At 44.6% G+C, this 18,750-nt stretch overlaps 1 protein-coding gene across 3 annotated transcripts in view; it reads right to left on the reverse strand.

The window, feature by feature from the left end:
* Positions 1-5,539: 5,539 nt before the first annotated feature.
* The window catches only part of CRTC3 (CREB regulated transcription coactivator 3), a 191,417-nt gene continuing 178,206 nt past the window's right edge, over positions 5,540-18,750 (reverse strand). For 2 of the 3 annotated variants that reach the window (XM_075345866.1, XM_075345863.1), the window contains 2 exons: positions 16,145-16,349; positions 5,540-14,143 (listed from right to left, as the gene is read on the reverse strand). In XM_075345866.1, the coding sequence (XP_075201981.1) occupies positions 13,938-14,143; positions 16,145-16,349 (411 nt within the window). In that variant the 3' untranslated portion in view covers positions 5,540-13,937. The remainder of the gene's footprint in view (positions 14,144-16,144; positions 16,350-18,750) is intronic. The other variant, XM_075345865.1, reaches the window with a different exon arrangement.

The following is an 18,750-nucleotide window of genomic DNA, read 5'->3' on the forward strand; positions in this document are numbered from 1 at the left end:
CTTGTGCCCTATAGTAATGTTGAAAAGTCCATGTTACCTATGAGTAAGGACCATGTTCTAGGGTCCGAAACATGTCAGGTTTTGGTCATGTTTTTTAATTTTGTATATATTTTTAACATTATGATCTAACTAAAACAGAAGAACTTTTTTATTCATCTTCCTGGCTGGATTCCCATTATGGTGCTAGAGTTTTTTTTCTACATATTTTGAATCCTCTAGTAATGTCTCCCATCCTTGTGCCTTTTAGTATTGTGCCCAACCTTATAGTATAGTCCATACTTCAGCCCTGTAGTATTGTGCCCATCCTTGTAGTATTGTCTATCCTTGTGCCTTGTAGTATTATGCCCATCCTAGTATTGTGCCCATCCTTGTCCCATATTATGCCGCTCTTTACAGACGCAAAAAAAATATTCTTCTCACCTTTCCTCCATTCCCTCGGGGCTGCGTGCTGATCAGTGTTTGCAGCGTTTTGGAGGCAGCATGTTTCAGCTGCGTCCAGAGTGCTGGGTTGTCCAGTACAAGCAGAGTGGATGGGATTTATAGCCTGCGGTGCGGCTTTCAGAGTCGCAAGTGTCCTCCGTACTGAGAATACAGCGAGGAGACCGCAGCGGCCCGAACCCAGATTGTGAGCACGAGCAGCTGCGGTCTCCTGTATTCTCCTGCAGAAGAGACTCACGGCCCCGCAATCAGGACCTGCCGCGTCCAGGACACAGCGGGTCCTGATCATGGGCACATTCATACCTGCTGTTTGCGGCCTGCAGACCCCGTGACTATCGCAGCTCTATGTCGGGAGCTGGCATGTACAGCTCAATTATTTGCGGTGCCGCGCAGAGGAGCTCTGAGCACTACACCAATGGCCAATCAGATGTAAGGAGGTGACAACATACAGCGACATCACTTCCTTTCATCTGATGGGCCGCGTCATCCATTGGTGTAGTGCAGACAGCTGCTCTGCGTGGCACCGCAAATTATTCAACTGTACTATGCCTGAAGGCGCCGACTCCCGGCATAGAGCTATAATTGTCACGGGGTCTGCGGTCCACAAAAAGCAGCCTCAGGGGCCGCATGCGGCCCTCGTGTTTGAGACCTCTCTTCTAGTGTCGTTGTTTAACACCTGCAGATTCACTGTAGCCAAATTAGTGACACAGAAGTCTGTTATGTGCAACTCCAATGTAAACCTCTCCTCAAGAACTCTAGACTTCAGTAATACAGTGTTCTAAAAGACCCACCGGATTATAAGATGCACCCAAAGTTTAGAGGAGGAAAATAGGAAAAAATGTTTAAATGAGGCCCATCTTATAATCATATAATATATCTCACCAGGGTGGAGCGGCACAAGAAAGTCACAGGAGGCAGGATCGGCGATGCTGTGGGCTTGGAGGAGGGTGTTTCATGGCTCAGGAGGGTCAGTGGATGATACTGCGGACTCCGGGGTGTTGCAGTGGGAAGCACCAGTGATCTGCCGGCGCGCTATTAAAATCGCTAGGGGTTAACACTTCAAGAAAATGACCTTGGAAGTGGCATGTGCGCAGATAGGACTCTGCGGCCATGGTCTTGAAGTCCATCACGTCAATCTGTGTACGTGATGCCTCCATGGCCATTTTCTTGAAGTCCATTGCGTCAACCACAGGCCATGCAACGGAGCCCACAGCCCGCTGTCAGATCAGTGGCGCCCGCTGCTTCGCCAACCTGTATCCCTCATGAGCCGCTCCACTGCAGTGACACCTCTTCCTCCGAGCCCTCAGTATTGCCAACCCTGCCTTCTCTGACCTCGCTCCACCACCGCCGCTCTGGTAAGCTATATCCGGATTATAAACCCCCCCCCCCCCCCAATTTTACCCCCAGTAAAAACAAAAACAAAAAAAAAGAAGGGAATTTTGTTTACTTACCGTAAATTCCTTTTCTTCTAGCTCCAATTGGGAGACCCAGACAATTGGGTGTATAGCTACTGCCTCCGGAGGCCACACAAAGTATTACACTTAAAAGTGTAAGGCCCCTCCCCTACTGCCTATACACCCCCCGTGGGATCACGGGCTCCTCAGTTTTAGTGCAAAAGCAAGAAGGAGGAAAGCCAATAAACTGGTTTAAGCAAATTCAATCCGAAGGAATATCGGAGAACTGAAACCATTCAACATGAACAACATGTGTATACAAAAAAACAGGGGCGGGTGCTGGGTCTCCCAATTAGAGCTAGAAGAAAAGGAATTTACGGTAAGTAAACAAAATTCCCTTCTTCTTTGTCGCTCTATTGGGAGACCCAGACAATTGGGATGTCCAAAAGCAATCCCTGGGTGGGTAAAATAATACCTCGTGATAGGGCCATAAAAAACGGCCCTTTTTTACAGGTGGGCAATTGCCGCCTGAAGGACTTGTCTACCTAGGCTGGCGTCCGCCGAAGCATAGGTATGCACCTGATAATGCTTGGAAAAAGTGTGCAGACTCGACCAAGTAGCCGCCTGGCACACTTGCTGAGCCGTAGCCTGGTGCCGTAATGCCCAGGACGCACCCACGGCTCTGGTAGAATGGGCCTTCAGCCCTGAGGGAACCGGAAGCCCCGCAGAACGGTAGGCTTCAAGAATTGGTTCCTTGATCCACCGAGCCAGGGTGGACTTGGAAGCTTGCGATCCTTTACGCTGGCCGGCGACAAGGACAAAGAGTGCATCCGAACGGCGCAGAGGAGCCGTGCGGGAAATGTAGATTCTGAGTGCTCTCACCAGATCCAACAAATGCAAATCCTTTTCACATTGATGAACTGGACGAGGACACAAAGAAGGTAAGGAGATATCCTGATTGAGATGAAAGGGGGATACCACCTTAGGAAGAAACTCCGGAATCGGGCGCAAAACCACCTTGTCCTGGTGAAACACCAGGAAGGGGGATTTGCATGACAGTGCTGCTAGCTCGGACACTCTCCGAAGAGATGTGACCGCTACTAGAAAGGCCACTTTCTGTGAAAGGCGAGACAGGGAAACATCCCTCAAAGGCTCGAAAGGCGGCTTCTGGAGAGCAATTAGAACCCTGTTCAGATCCCAGGGCTCTAACGGCCGCTTGTAAGGAGGGACGATATGACAAACCCCTTGCAGGAACGTGCGTACCTGAGGGAGTCGTGCTAGGCGCTTCTGAAAAAATACAGATAGCGCAGAGACTTGTCCCTTAAGGGAGCCGAGCGACAGACCTTTTTCCAACCCGGATTGCAAATGCAGACATTTGAGAAGTTAAGGACGCTACTTGCGGAACAGATGTACGTGTGACAGTGTCAATCTGTGCCAGACCAGCTGAAATAGCTTGGAGTGCCCATACAGCTGCGAATGCTGGAGCAAACGACGCGCCGATAGCTTCATAGATGGATTTCAACCAGAGTTCCATCTGTCTGTCAGTGGCATCTTTAAGTGAAGCCCCATCTTCCACTGCAACTATGGATCTAGCCGCAAGCCTGGAGATTGGGGGATCCACCTTTGGACACTGGGTCCAGCTCTTGACCACGTCCGGGGGAAAGGGATAACGTGTATCCTTAAGACGTTTGGAGAAACGCTTATCTGGATAAGCGTGGTGTTTCTGGACTGACTCTCTAAAGTCAGAGTGGTCCAGAAAAGTACTCAATTTACGCTTGGGATACCTGAAATGGAATTTCTCCTGCTGTGAAGCTGACTCCTCCACTGGAGGAGCTGGGGAAAAATATCCAACATTTTATTAATGGACGCTATGAGATCATTCACTATTGCGTCCCCATCAGGTGTATCCAGATTAAGAGCGGTGTCAGGATCAGAATCCTGATCAGCTACCTCTGCCTCATCATACAGAGAGTCCTCCTGCTGGGACCCTGACCAGTGTGATGAAGTCGAGGGTCGCTCATAGCGAGCTCGCTTAGGCTGTCTGGGACTGTCGTCCGTGTCAGAGCCATCACACCGGGATGCATGGGACCCCCCCGGAGCACGGATTTGTTCCAAATGGGGGGGGCCAGGGAGCATTGAATCAACAGTGCCCATGGTCTGAGTTACCGGTCTGGACTGCAAAGTCTCAAGGATTTTAGTCATAGTCACCGACAATTTATCAGCAAAAACTGCAAACTCCGTCCCTGTCACCTGGACAGTGTTCACAGGCGGTTCTCCTTGGGCCACTTCTAGCAGAGACCCCGGCTGAGCAAGTGCTACAGGGGCCGAACATTGCACACAATGGGGGTCAGTGGCACCTGCCGGTAGAATAGCCCCACATGCGGTACAAGTAGCATAGAAAGCTTGTGTCTTGGCCCCCTTGCTTTTTGCGGACGACATGCTGTTGTCTAGCAATCTAGGAGGGTATATAGCCAAGAATAGCGACCGTACAGTGCACTGTATAGCATACAAGCATAAAGTACAAATGAACACTTCGGCACTAGTGGGGTCAGCACCCGAGGTGCCGCTTACCGCCCGCTGCCAGCGGGTGTGTGGTCGCCAGAATCCCGTGTCTGGGTCTCCCAGAGCTTGTGTCCCCTCTCCAGCTCAGACTGCAAACAGGAATGGCTGCCGGCGTCCTGTGAAGAGGGGCGGGCCGTGGGCGTGCCCCAGACAAAGTGCGGGAAACTGGCGTCCCACTGTGCCCAGTGAGGGGGGTTGGAGTATGCTAAGCAGACTCCAGCCCTCGGCGCTGACGTTCTGACCAGCGTCCCGCCCTTCCCCTGACTGGCAGGCCTGGGGGCGGGAACGAAACGGAACTAGGCCGCAAAAGCCGGGGACTCGATTTATAAGCGCGGCCGTCGTATAAGCACGGCCAGCGCGGAAGTCCCCGGCGCACCACAGGTCCCAGCCGCGCCGCAGTGTAGAAAACCGCTAGCAGCGGCTGGCACGGCAGTCCCTAATACATAAAACTCACTCAGCAAAGCTGCAGTGAGTAAAGCACAAGCGTGACGCGCTGCTGTCCCCAGCGCACTAACACACCCAGCAATGCTGCAGTGTGTGTGCGCGATTTGTACGGGGACACAGAGTACCTTAATGTAGCAGGGTCCTGTCCCTGACGATACTCAGCTCCATGTCCAGCAGATTCCCAGGGGCTGTGGACGGAGCACGGTCTCCTGTGCCTGGAGACCGATGGGATCCCACTTCACCCAGAGCCCTAAGGGGATGGGGAAGGAAAACAGCATGTGGGCTCCAGCCTCCGTACCCGCAATGGGTACCTCAACCTTAACAAACACCGCCAACAAAAGTGGGGTGAGAAGGGAGCATGCTGGGGGCCCTAGTATGGGCCCTCTTTTCTTCCATCCGACAAAGTCAGCAGCTGCTGCTGACTAAACAGTGGAGCTATGCGTGGATGTTAGCCTCCTTCGCACAAAGCATGAAAACTGAGGAGCCCGTGATCCCACGGGGGGTGTATAGGCAGTAGGGGAGGGGCCTTACACTTTTAAGTGTAATACTTTGTGTGGCCTCCGGAGGCAGTAGCTATACACCCAATTGTCTGGGTCTCCCAATAGAGCGACAAAGAAAGTGCATTTTATAATTCAGAAAATACGGTACTTGGAGGATAAAAGATAGCGCAAATCATAAAATAAAGACAATGGATGCAAATGTAGAATTTTATTTTGCTGCAATTTAATTATGAAAGGTGTAAAATGATGCATTACAAAAGAAAAACTAGTTTATGAACTGCATATTTTAAATATCACTGTACAATTTTAACAACAAAAGGAGTAAAATTAGAAGAGACTTTGCTTCCGAAATGAGAAGATGAAATGGACCTGAACTATTATTACCATTGGATGCCTATAAATACCGCATGGTGTGATTAAAATGGACGTTCAATGCTTCCAACTATTGGCACATTAAGGCATTAGTGAAGTGAGCAGCACTGAGACAACCCTCGCAATCTTAGGCGCTATTCACATCTGCAGTGTGACTAACATTATATACAGAAACCAGCCAGAGCTGTCACATCATGGAAACCAGCGGCACCAGAGGGACCCCACTAACTTATAATGGGGTCAGTCAGGGTGCACCAACGTGGCTATCTTATAAGGAGCCTCTGACAGATATGAACATAGCCTTACAAGTGAACTGTGCAGACTTGTGCGACTAAAGAACCTAAACAGAACAGCAACAGATACAATAGGAATTTTAGCATTTCCTTCATGGACCTTCCTGCGAATGCACAGTTCGGGGTTCCGAATATAAACTAGTACATTTACTTTAGGAATATAATAAAAGCAGGAACAATGATTACTACATGGTATGTACCTTTATTTGTTATACCAATAAACAATATTCTGTACTAGAATAAGTTGATTTTAAGCAGACTCCACTGTGAGCAAGCGTCCAACCTTTACTGATATGAGCGCTCGGACATTTGGGCAGAAATGGCTTCAACATACAGGAGCAGAGGTATGGTGGAACATATTTTGATTTAGATATGTCCAATCACCTCTCCTTACCTGTATGTATTCTTACATACTTGCATTCCCTTAGAGTAAAAGCAAAAAATTCTGGAGCACCTTCTTTTTACAATAATGGACTGTACTATTCTTCCTGGAAATGTAAGAATAAACTGACAACTGGGTATTACCATTCACCTTGTCAATATATAATTTGTAGAAGGGAGTCAGCAAACAAATTATCATGTATCGGGTCTTAGACCAGACCAGTTTTCTCCCTACTATCTCGCGCACAAGAACATTCAGCGTATGTTCTCCATGAGAAAGCCAATCCCAACTCCTCTAGTGAGTGGCAACTTATCAGGGAGAAGAGAAGGATTAGCCACTGAAATTCAGCAGTCTGCTTCCTTCTCTCTGCCAACATAGTTTCAGTAAGGCCAGAGTCACACTTACAAGTGACTTGCATCGCATCATGGCCACACACGCTCTGGACACGAGCGTTTCAAGCTGCATAGAAATACATGCAGCTAACCCGATCCTGTCAGGAGAGGGTGTGGCCATGCCGGGTGATGCGAGTCACACGCAAGTGTGTCTCCGGCCTTAGAGTCCGGATGCCCGTATACACATTAGCTAGTTGGCCGATCCCTCGCAAGCATGGGGTCTTTTCGGTGCCATTTGATGACATTCAACTGGTGTCAAGGAAAAGTCTTGTGTATGAAGAAAAGTTAACGCTTCACTTTTTTTTAAGCCACAAATCTTAAAAAAAACCCAAACAAACAAAAAACCACAGAACAAAATCCGCAATATCCAAAAATTTTTAAGGCATAGTTCACATCTTCAGGGGCTGTTATGAAGTCACACTTGATAAAAAAAAAAAAAAAAAAAGAAAATGTGTCACTTGTGGCTATTTTCCCACCAAAAATGATGGACACTAAGGCAGAACCAGTGGACCCTATAAGTCAATGGGGTCATCCAGGCGCCAGTGGTACCCTGATCCGGCACAGATTTGTGATGTCGATATAAAGAAACAGATGTGAACACACGTGGATGTCATTTTCTCGCTAAACCTAAAAATTATTATTGTAATCTATGAATGCTTGAATGGAAAACAAGTTAAAAAAAAAATAATGGCAAAAATATTCAGAAAATTGTACTGGGGCCATGGGACGGTGTGCATGTCACTTCACATTACTATTAACCTGCACACTGGTGAATAGAGGCATTAAGAGTCAGCCCCGATACATGAAGGTTAGAATGAACAATGACTAGTCAGGTCTTTGGGATTTGTCCAATATATTATGTTAATTAGTAGGAAGCCAAAACAGCCCAACGTAGCAGTCATAACAGGAAAATGTCAAGGACAGTTAACGTGCGTGTGATATGACACACTTATGTTATCGCTGCACAAGGTTCATTGATTCATTTACAACCAGATATCCAGCCCTTTACTCCCTTTGGCAAAGAACTGGTTAACTCCTGACGTCCATACTGAACACAGAATAAAAATGCATAAATAACTAGCGTCAAGAACGGAATACTACGATTGAATCCAATGCTAGACTGCGGATGAGCTTTCTGCCAATGACTAACAGAAATGTACTTTAAAGATAAATTACTACAATACGATATATAGAAAGGCTAAAATCTTAATTACAATACAAAATCTCTACAATAAAACATCTTTTATTAAAAACACATCTGATAAGTGCAACTGTAAGTGCACAGCCTCTAGTCAGAACGTCTAAATGCCAAGCAAACGAGAAGGCTTATTCTAGAAGTCGGAAATCCCTTTTACTCAGATGGTGACCAGTTAGTCCTTGGTCCTCTTCTTAAAGGGGCCATCTTGCACATGGAAAGTGCCTAAAAACGGGCTTACCAAATGAAAGTAAGTAGCATATAGAAATGCCAAGATGAATGCCCCTTGGACTATTTACTTCACAAAAAGCAGAATACAAGAGAACCACTAGTTAAAACCTGGTTGGCAGTAGAAATATTGTATCCTAAAAGCACACATAGAAGATATCGTTTTACAACCAAAGAGCTCCTACATCTAAGACACAGGCATAGAAAGGATTAGCATGCATGCCCCTATATCAATACAGCGCAAATACAGAGAATGGGGTCTGATTTGTATCTAACCATAATGCACACTTCTGCGTATCAGACTTGTACATTACCGGGGATCCACCCTGTACTGCTGCCTATCAATATTGAAAGCCCCGATGTCTCCGAGTGATTCTTGTGAGGCTCGTGTAGGTTGATCTGTTGTCTTCAGGCTTGGGAGCTGTCTTGCATATCTTCAAAACTATTCTGGCAACACCCAAAGTTTAAGATAATAAGCTACAACTATCTTCCCAGCTATGAGCCCTAAAAGCCAGGCCTGAAGGAGGTATAGCCCTTACTGGATGCCGCGTTACAGGTACACGAGCAGTGCCTTATGTTAATTGGGGAATGCACTTTGTGAACCGGCCCAGCTGTAAGAACTACAGAAATGGGGACTGAATTAACTACACTGGTACCAAATGGGTCTGCAATTAGAAAAATGGTCAGTGCGACTGCTGACAAAAGTCTTTTCAACAGCCAAATCTCACTATGTGCAACCATGTCATTCTTCCTAAGGCACTACTGATTGCATGGCTTTTTACAATCCACATTTTTTACGAATTCTAAAACCTGAATGGCTGGGACAACTGGAGGGCCTTCTTCCAGATTAGAAAGTGAGTGGTCGGCTGATTGATCGTTCAGCTGACCGCTCTCTCCCGAGTGCTCCATACACAGAGGGATGCACCTTTATTCGCTGTCGGACTTCTCTGGTAGAGGCTTATCTCTGCCCTGAACAAAAGGATTGGCTATTGAAATTCAGCAGGCAAATCCTTTGCTCCACAGTCATCTGTAGGGGGAAGAGTTGGAAAGTCCCCATATACAGACTGTGGGCTGATGCCACCATTTTTAAAAGAACATGTCCAGGGGCCTAATGGGTAGATTCACACAACCATAGATTGGCCATATTTTATGATGCCTTTTACAACCCTAATTCTCCGGCCTGACCATGAGTCTCCTGACCTGATGTAACATGTACGACATTGCTATTTGAAGGTCAAGAAACTCACGGACAGACTGAGAAATATGACTGAAGGAGGCAGTGAAAATCGGCCACTATACAATCATATAAATCTGCCCTACATTGCTAACTTAGTTATAAATCCTGTAGTTTCTTGATCTATAATAAATTGAGTGCAAATAGATTTTCTTAGTGTCTTGAAAAAGTATTCATACCCTGCAAACTTAGCCACATGGTATATCATAAAATGTTGAAACAAACACTAATCAGCATGTATCTGTGAAGTGTAAAGGAAATGATACATTGTTCTCTCCACAATTATCAGATTTATATTTGTAAAATCTGTAGTGTTTGTATTCAACTCCCTGTAGTCCGGTACTACTAAAAATCCTGAGTGACCAATCGCCTCCAGAAGTCACCTAATTAGTAAATTGAGGCCAACTGTGTGTAATTTATTCTCCGTATAATCTCAGCTGTTCTGTGAAGAACTCAGCCGTTTGTTTGAGAACATTAGGGATCAAACAGCATCATGAAAAACAGAAGAACGCACCAGATATGTCAGGGATAAAATTGTGGAGAAAAGAAAAATCAGGGTTAGGTTATAAAAAAAGAGCCCAAGCTCTGAACATCTCATGGAGCACTGTTCAATCCATCATCCAAGAGGAGTATGGCAAAACTGCAAACCTACCAAGACATGGCCATCCACCTTAGCCAACATCCCAAGCAAGGACAGCACTAATTAGAGCAGCAGCCAAGAGGTCCACAACTCAGGTGGGAGAATCTGTCCACAGAACAAATATTAGCGGTATACGCCACAAATCTGGCCTTTATGGAAAAGTGGCAAGAAAAAAAAAGACATTTTTGCAAGCAAGACACAAGTCGTCCTGTTTGCATAAAGCCATGTAGGGAACTGCCATGTTGTCTTTTTGCCCTTTTTGGTTGATTTTAAAATACCATACTTTTAATTATGTTGTTGATCTAAATTAAAAAAAATGCATGTTTTCGTTTAAGTGCTTTTGAAGTCAATTCTTTAGATTTATATGGTTTAGCTCAAAACTGTTTGAATGGCCAAGACAATCCAGATCTAAATCCCAATGAACTGAAAATTGCTGCTCACAGACGCTCGCCATACAAAACTGGTATAAAAATACAGTAGTTCAAATACAAAACTATTGATTCAGGGCAGCGGCATACAAACACGTCACAAATTTTAGATTTATATTTAGAAAACCATGCATCATTTCCTTTTCACTTCAGACATACTTGCTACTTAGTGTTGGTATATCGCAAAAAAATACCAATATAATACATTTGTGGGCCTAATGTGAACAAAATGTGTAGACGTTCGTGGTGTATGAATACTTTTTCAAGGCGTGGAAGTTCTTAGGGAAATGACTTCATTTTTTATTTTTAAACTAAAATTACGGATCAATAAGTTGTGTTTTTTTTCCCATCACATTGGTGACACATATACGAAGATCCAGACCACCATTGCATCAAGCCCAGTTAGCTAGCGTCTACGGTAAATGTTTTCTCTCAATCACAGCAATGACCTGGCACAACTAACTAAATTTGTGGTGGTGAGCCATAATTCGCAGCTTCCATAATTTACCCAACAGTAGCCCATAAATCGACAGATTGGAGGTACCATACTGCCTGGGTGTGCTCATTGCTATAGAAATGTAAATTTGCTTCTACTAATGTCCAAGTCCTTCATATGCTTTGTATTCAATATTGGAACAAATAACATTCTCTTCCCGCCCTGGCACAGTTTCAGCGATGGGTCAAAATAGTAAAGACAGCAGCCAATCTGAACAGCCGAGCTGTATAACGTAAAGAACACTTTTATAATGCTCACCTAATGGGCAGTCTGGTCCAATGGGCGTCGCTGCTCTCTAGTCAGGCGCCTCCTCTCTGCCGTGATCTCAGACCTCCTTCTACTCAGCCCAGTGTGCATACAGCGTTCTAAGTCACCCACACTTGCTGGCATTCCGGTCCTGCACAGGCGCACTCTGATCTGTCCTGCTGAGGGCAGATCAAAGTACTGTAATGCGCATGTGCAAGAAAAGGTTAAAGACCGCCCGTGCATGTCCACTACAATACTTTGATATGCTCTGCTGAAAGCAGATCAAAGTGCTTGCGCAGGACCTCAATGCTGTCAAGTGTGAATGACATCTGATGCGTCATGTTCACGAGTCTCAGGAGAAGAACAGCAATAACTGCATAGGAGGTGTTGGACTGGCGAGCAGTGACACATATTGGACTTGACTGCCATTTAGGTGAGTATTATAAAAGTGATTTTTATGTTCTACACAGCAGCATGGGCGCTAATATACAGTATTCTGGAATGCTGTATATAAGAGCTCAGTGGTGGTGGCCGCGGCTAATAGTTGCCAAATCTGGTGACAGGTTCCCTTTAAATGGTGCATTTATATGGTCATAATCACTCTATATGGTAGCAAGGAAAGGAAATAGACCACACTACTCCACTGTGCTGGATAGGATTTATATCGAATAAATGGAGGCAAACCGTATGCTGGTGGACCTGTGGAAGCCTAATCAGTAGGCGAAACGGCCGTCGTCCTCTAACAGGAGCCAGCATATGGTTTGACTCCAGCTTTTTACCCTGCACTTTATCGAATAAATCCTATCCAGCACAGTGGAGTAGTGCGGTCTATTTCCTTACCTTGCTACCATATGGACTTTGTTTCATGACGAGCACCCCGCTCTGGATTCTGGACGATTTACGGCTTGACTGCAGGCGCATGCGGTACCGCAGGTAAACACGCAGTGGTGCAGGACCGATCTTGTTTATTCTATAATCATTCTATATACTTATTGTCAAAACATAATGAAATCCCAGTAATAGTATCAGAAGATGCATTGTCGTCAATTTTAGATGCACAAATTCCCCCTTTAACGCCATTGTCAAGAGGGCCTGTATGTGCACTGGCTAAGCACAGATAGCTGACCAATACTTTATCACAAAGCTCCCCATTCATGTCTTTTTCAGTGTGATACAGGCACCACATACAGGCCCACATAACCGCAGCATTTTGTTATGATCTATAGGTAAACTATTTTTATGTATGGTAGATTCCATTACTATATAAAATGATCCCCTAAGTTGTGAAGAGTTTGATTACAATGGATGATACAATCAATATACCTAGGTTTTGTTCACATGCCATAGTTTAGGTGCAGTTTTATTATTTATTGATATATTTTTTCTTTTTAAATCAAATTTAGAACCAAAAAAGTTTGATTGAAGTGTCACTTAATTGACCCAACCAATTTTCTTCTTCTTTTGTACATCCACTTCATATATATGCAGTGACCTAACAAATTCTACTTCGGTTCCAGAAATTTCTTCTAAATATTGCATATTAAACATTATTTTAGTACCAGTAGACTGTGGGCTATTGTTACTCTAGTGGTTTTATTTCCATAATGTGACATGATTCTATATGAAGATCAATTCCATTCAATTCTTTGGCATTGAAAGATTAAGGATGCTTTCAGTATCAAGCTGCCCAATTCAGTAAATGGTTCACATGTGCTCTAATTTCGGCTGTGTACACACACGTGTTTTCTGCCACAATCACGGAAAAAATGCATCATTGAAACCTTTGCCGTTCTACATGATTGCAGAAGAAAAAAAAAATGCAGCGCAGCGGCAAGGTGGGAACACAGCTTTACTGTTAGAAACAAATCTGCTAAATCAAAGTATTTCTTGATCTGTTGGAATCTGTGAGGTCACGATTTATTTGATTAATGAGACGGATTAAAAATAATGCCATTTGGCTCATCAATGCCTAGAGAAAGGTCACTGGATCCCCGTTGGGCTCAGAGCTTTTGTAAATTGGGGCAACGATAACTAATGTTGCATCCACCGTATATAGAGACTAGATACGAGATTCTGAGTGTCTAGGACTAAGGCACTATTGTAGTATTACCTCAATAGAATATATGCGGATTTGTTTAATTTGATACCAGATCTTACTGTAATTTGGCAAACGTTCGAAGCAGAATGGACTTAAGTCTGACAAATCCGTAGTCCCGAGGTCAGTGGTTCTGGACTGTACAACATGGAATCTCCAGCTCTTGTATGACAGGGTTTTAACCAATCAGAATTTTTATTTTTAGTTTTTTCGCTTGTTTTAACTCTTTGTAACTGAGCAGATTGAAATGAATTCTGCCAACAACTGCATGCGTGAAAGGGTAGAAAAAAGTAAGGCAATGGTGCGTTACCATCAAAAGATGCAAGAAGGCAGCTCTTCTACCAGGAAAGTTTCACAGAAAATTGTGTGCTTATCTACAAGACATCAATTACTGGCTTGGTTTGAAGCAGTATCTTAGTACTTCTATTTGACCAGACATTCAAAATGTCAAAGATCCTTTACGTAATTACAACTGCTCAGTATCCAGAAAATAGCGAACAAGCCTGGAACAAAAGCCGTTTGTTCTCAGCTGCAGGTTTTCTCCTTTGTCCTGTGAAAAGACTGAAGCAGTCACCGATCCCCAAAAAAAAGGTCTGGATCACAACTTATCAGAGCGGAAGGTGTCCTCTATGGTGGGGTCAGGCAGGACCATTTCAGGGTCACTTAACATACTCAGATTATCCAAGCTCAAAGGTCCAAGTTTCAGCTCATCATCCAACTGAAATGTATTATCTGTATCGAAGCCCAGCTCGGAGACCCCTGCAACAGCATTGCCAATGTCCTTTGATAAGCTGCTTGAGTCATCTAAAAGAGAAAACACCAAGTATGAAGGATGGTTCAGTAATGGTTAACTGTAATCCTAAATAATAGAAAGGAAACAGTGCTTAATGGGGCTGTCCCACAAAGAACATTTAATCAATAGACCTTGAAATAATATTATATTTCCACACTTTGATGCTAAAAAAAAATAACTTTTTGATATATATTATATATAAACATATAAAACACATCCCTGTGCTAAGATAATCATATATGTGTCCCTACTGTGTACTGTGTAATGGCCGTGTCTGACCGTACAGGGACATGGTCTGATCATACCACAGCCCCTGGGCCAGGGAGGATATAAAAGAGTATACAGACATTACATCACGGGATCATAGCTGATTCTTTACGTGAGGTAAAACATATCCCTGCCAGCTTAAAAACATTAGTCACAAAAAACCCCCCAAAAAACAAAAACAAAAAACCTTTTTACGTTGCGTTACATTTTAGAATCACCGTACATAATCACATAAGATACCACCATTGTGCAAATGGAAATATCTCAACATTTAAATTTCTATCATACATTTGTGCATTCTGGAAAGGCACCAAAAAGACTAAAGCTAAAATGAGTGATATTTTAGATTTACATTTTAATATGTCATGTACCATTATCCTTTTACATCAGGGCTTAGCAAACTTTGTAAATCCAGTTTTTTTAGTGCATACTAGTGCCACAGGTTGCAAATTTTTGATTAGCATGCTTTAGCTCATCCCAGATATTGTGCATATATTGGATTTTGTATATTAACAATCCATTCTTCCATTAGGCCGGTTTCACATTTGCGTCGTTTTGACGGAAACGGAATCCGGCACGCAGTGAAAGCGCGACACCATGCGGTTATGTGCCTCATACACAACCGCATGTATCCGCATGGTGTCGCGCTTCCACTGTAAATAAATGAACTGTACTGCATCTGTGCTGGATTCCCTTTCCATCAAAACAACGCAAATGTGAAACCGGCCTTACAAGCACACTTTTTTCCCCACTTTCATTTTTAGTCCCCTTAGGTTAGTGTTCACCAACTCCAGTCCTAAAGGCCCACCTACAGTACAGGTTTTCAGGATTTCCTTAGTATTGCATGGGTGATAATTAAATTACCTGCACAGATGATGATTCCAACACTTATGCATTGCTAAGCAAATCCTGAAATCCTGCACTGCTGGTGGGCCGCCCACAACCCAGAGACTCAGGAAGACTGGGGCCGGCCGAGGTGATGTCAGGTTAACAGGAACTTGACATCACCGGATCCCTGAGGTCATAGACCCCGGAGGTCAGGCATGGGGAACAGTGGTCTGCAATAGCACCTCTCACAGGCACTATTGCCAACATAAGGTATTTAAGACAAACATTGTTTCTCAATATAATATCGATCTAGAAAATAAAAAAATATGGGTGATCCACCCTTTTAAAGGACTGGAGTTTGGGAACACTGCCTTAGGAAACCTGAAGTTGTCCCATCGGCTTGTACTTTATACTGCCATATGAACGCGAGCCACAGGTTTGTCTCCACAAGACCACTGTAAAAGTCAGGTACAGGTGGTATTCAACAGACCCCCAGCTGCTATAGCATCCCATGAGCATCCCTTGATCACATCATATGTCAGCAAAGGACTAAAGATGGGCATATTCACACTGCTTATTAAACATATGTTCATTAGGGTGTTTGTACAAGGGAACTCAGACTGGATTTTCCAATCCAAATTTGCCAGGTAGAAAATTCGCTGTATATTAAAGGAGCAACACTGTCACATTATGAAATATCATCCACATGTGGGGGAAGAAAATCCACAGCCTCAACTGATCAGCCCTGTGGATTTGAATGTGACAAGTGTACAGTATTTCTTCAACTAAACCCACTGTGTTTTTTGTAGCAGAATATGTTTCTCTGCATGAATTCAGCCATGTTTGTCCTATGGAAAAGATTCATGTAATCCTTATTGATTGCATAATTCAGTAGTGCTGAAGAAGGCGAGGCTGACCTGTAAGGATAATGTTGGGAACGCTCCCACCGCAGTTAGAGTACAAATAACTTGTCCTTAGCTGAAAAGGATCTTGAAGATTTCCATGGCTCCCTCCCAGGCCCATCATGGCCGCCTGAGAGTACTGCAGGTTCATGTTCGGATCGAAGATATTATTGTTGGGCAGGGAACTGCTGGGACTCCCATACATGTCATACTGTTCCTGCTAGAAAAATAAAATAAAAAAAAAAACAACAAAAACCAGAAAAAAAGATTAAATTCATTGACAAAAAAAAAAATGCAATAAGGTACTTAAACGGGAATGTGGTACAAGGTGTGCAATGCATTGTGGGAGTAGAAGATGGTGATGAGACCCGGCTGCAGTAGTTAATGTCTCACACTAGTCTTTATAAAGTCACCCGGCATCACTGCGCCAACTACAGTGCGTGTCTCACAATGCAGGGCGATTGTATGAAAACTATTACAAGAAATCCAGAAAGCGACAAAGTGCTGATAGAATTTCAGTCACTACTTTATGCTGCGTTTAGACTCTGCCCATATTCTTTTTAATGTCTATAACTTCATTCTGCGCTTTCCAATATACCGTATTTTTTCAGACTATAAGACGAACCCTGGCTTTAGAGGAGGAAAATGAAATTTTAAGCAAAAAATGTGGTCATGACTAGGGATGAGCGAACATGCTCGCCGCTACTCTGTGCTCGCCCAAGCATCTCAGTGCTTGGTATACTCAGCAAGCTCTATCGGCGAGACGCTCGGGCAGATGCTCGGCTCCCCTCCCTGCATGTGGGTAGTATTTACAGAGTCCGCCCACCTGCAGGTATTGGCTGTCACACACTAATGCCACAACCAACATGGCTGTGGTTTTACAGTGATTGGCTGGCTACACAGCGTCATCAGCTCTATATGACAGCTGACGGCGCTGTGCCGCTGTATAGTCAGCTAGTGTAGGGGGAGTTGCTGCTGAGCTAGGGACAGACTTTAGTGTGTAGGTACTAGGAGACGTAACATCACCAGTGCCATAGTAACCTACCAAGCGGGTTACTATAGCATCAGTGATCTCCGATCACCTTATTACCGGGACCGCTATGCACTGGCTCCTGCAGGAGCCGCGGGAGTTAACCCCGTTTACCGGCACCGCTTATGCAGGAGCCACTGAATAAAAGCGCCGGGAATCAGCTGATCGGAGATCACCGTTGCTGTAGTACCCTGCTCTGTAGGTTACTATGGCAACGGTCACGTCACCGCCTCACAACCCGCTGCAGCCTCTGCTCGATTACACAGCACAGGGGAGCAGCAGTGTTCTTGGGGCAAAAAGCTTGGGCCAACCTGCGCTACGGATTCCAATCGCCAGCTGCCTAGTTGTACCTGGATGGATACAAAAATTGTGCGAAGTTCACGTTTTTTTTTTTTAATTATTTCATGAAATAATTAAAAAAAGGGCTTCCCTATATTTTTGGTTCCCAGCTGGGTACAAATAGGCAGCTGGGGGTTGGGGGCATCCCGTTCCTGCCTGCTGTACATGGCTAGCATACAAAAATATGGACCTACCGGTGATCAGCTAACCCTAAACGTCTATACTCACCTTTCCTTGCTCCACACAGCATCGCTCGTCTTCCTGTGTGTGCCAGCAGCAGCGCCGCTGACTTGTGTGGAGCCGTGCGCACAGCTATGACATCATCACTGTGTGCACTGCTCTCCAAACACATCAGCTGATGATGATGATATGCAGGGGGAGGGGGGGCAGTGGATATAGCCACACATGATCACTCCAAGCTGTAGTTGAGCGGGAAGATCATGCGGGCCGGCTGCTTAGTATGTGCACACCCCCCGCCCATCATCCCGCCCACCTGTCAGCGCTGAGAGATGATCGGCGTTGGGATGCAGTGCATGTGAAAAGAGATAATGAGCGGGCCCACATGGTCACGGTAGGCGCTGCTACAGCCTGCTCCTGCCTCTGATGACCAGCTCCACCACCACCGCACCCCCCTTCACCACAGCCATCGGACTATAAGATGCACCCCCCACTTTCCCCCAAAATTTTGGGGAAAAAAAAAGTGAGTCTTATAGTCCGAAAAATACGGTACTTAAATATTAAAAGCAATGGGCATACTGTATACTGCACGGACGAGTCCCTAACGCCCAAAATATTTATGTGCCCTAATATTTCACATAGATTGAGTTGTCTGAAGAGAATCCGTTTCAACAGATGTGAAAAACATGATTCAACAGAAAAACTGAAAAATGATCACCACCACTGGACCTGACAAGTACAAAAATTAACATATTGGATTAATTAAAACTAAAGAGTTATCATAAAAAAGATCATTGAATGAAAGGGGTCTGAAGGGTCCCATCAGTCTGTTCTGTATATATCAGAACTATAAATGTCGGGTGGGCATGAAATATAACCGGGGCAGCCATTCACGTGTATACTATACATGTGAGACTTTAGGAAGTTAAATATGAGCTGTCAATGTAGACAGTACATACAATACTATAACTTACCATACAAGCAGTGCGATAGTAACATATGCTGTGCCATAAATCAAGAGAGCCCTCACCACACTTCACAGAAAGTAAACCCAAAGAACGCTCAGTAAGACTGA

Source organism: Anomaloglossus baeobatrachus, chromosome 4 (assembly GCF_048569485.1).
Source record: "Anomaloglossus baeobatrachus isolate aAnoBae1 chromosome 4, aAnoBae1.hap1, whole genome shotgun sequence".
Taxonomy (NCBI): Eukaryota; Metazoa; Chordata; class Amphibia; order Anura; family Aromobatidae; genus Anomaloglossus; species Anomaloglossus baeobatrachus.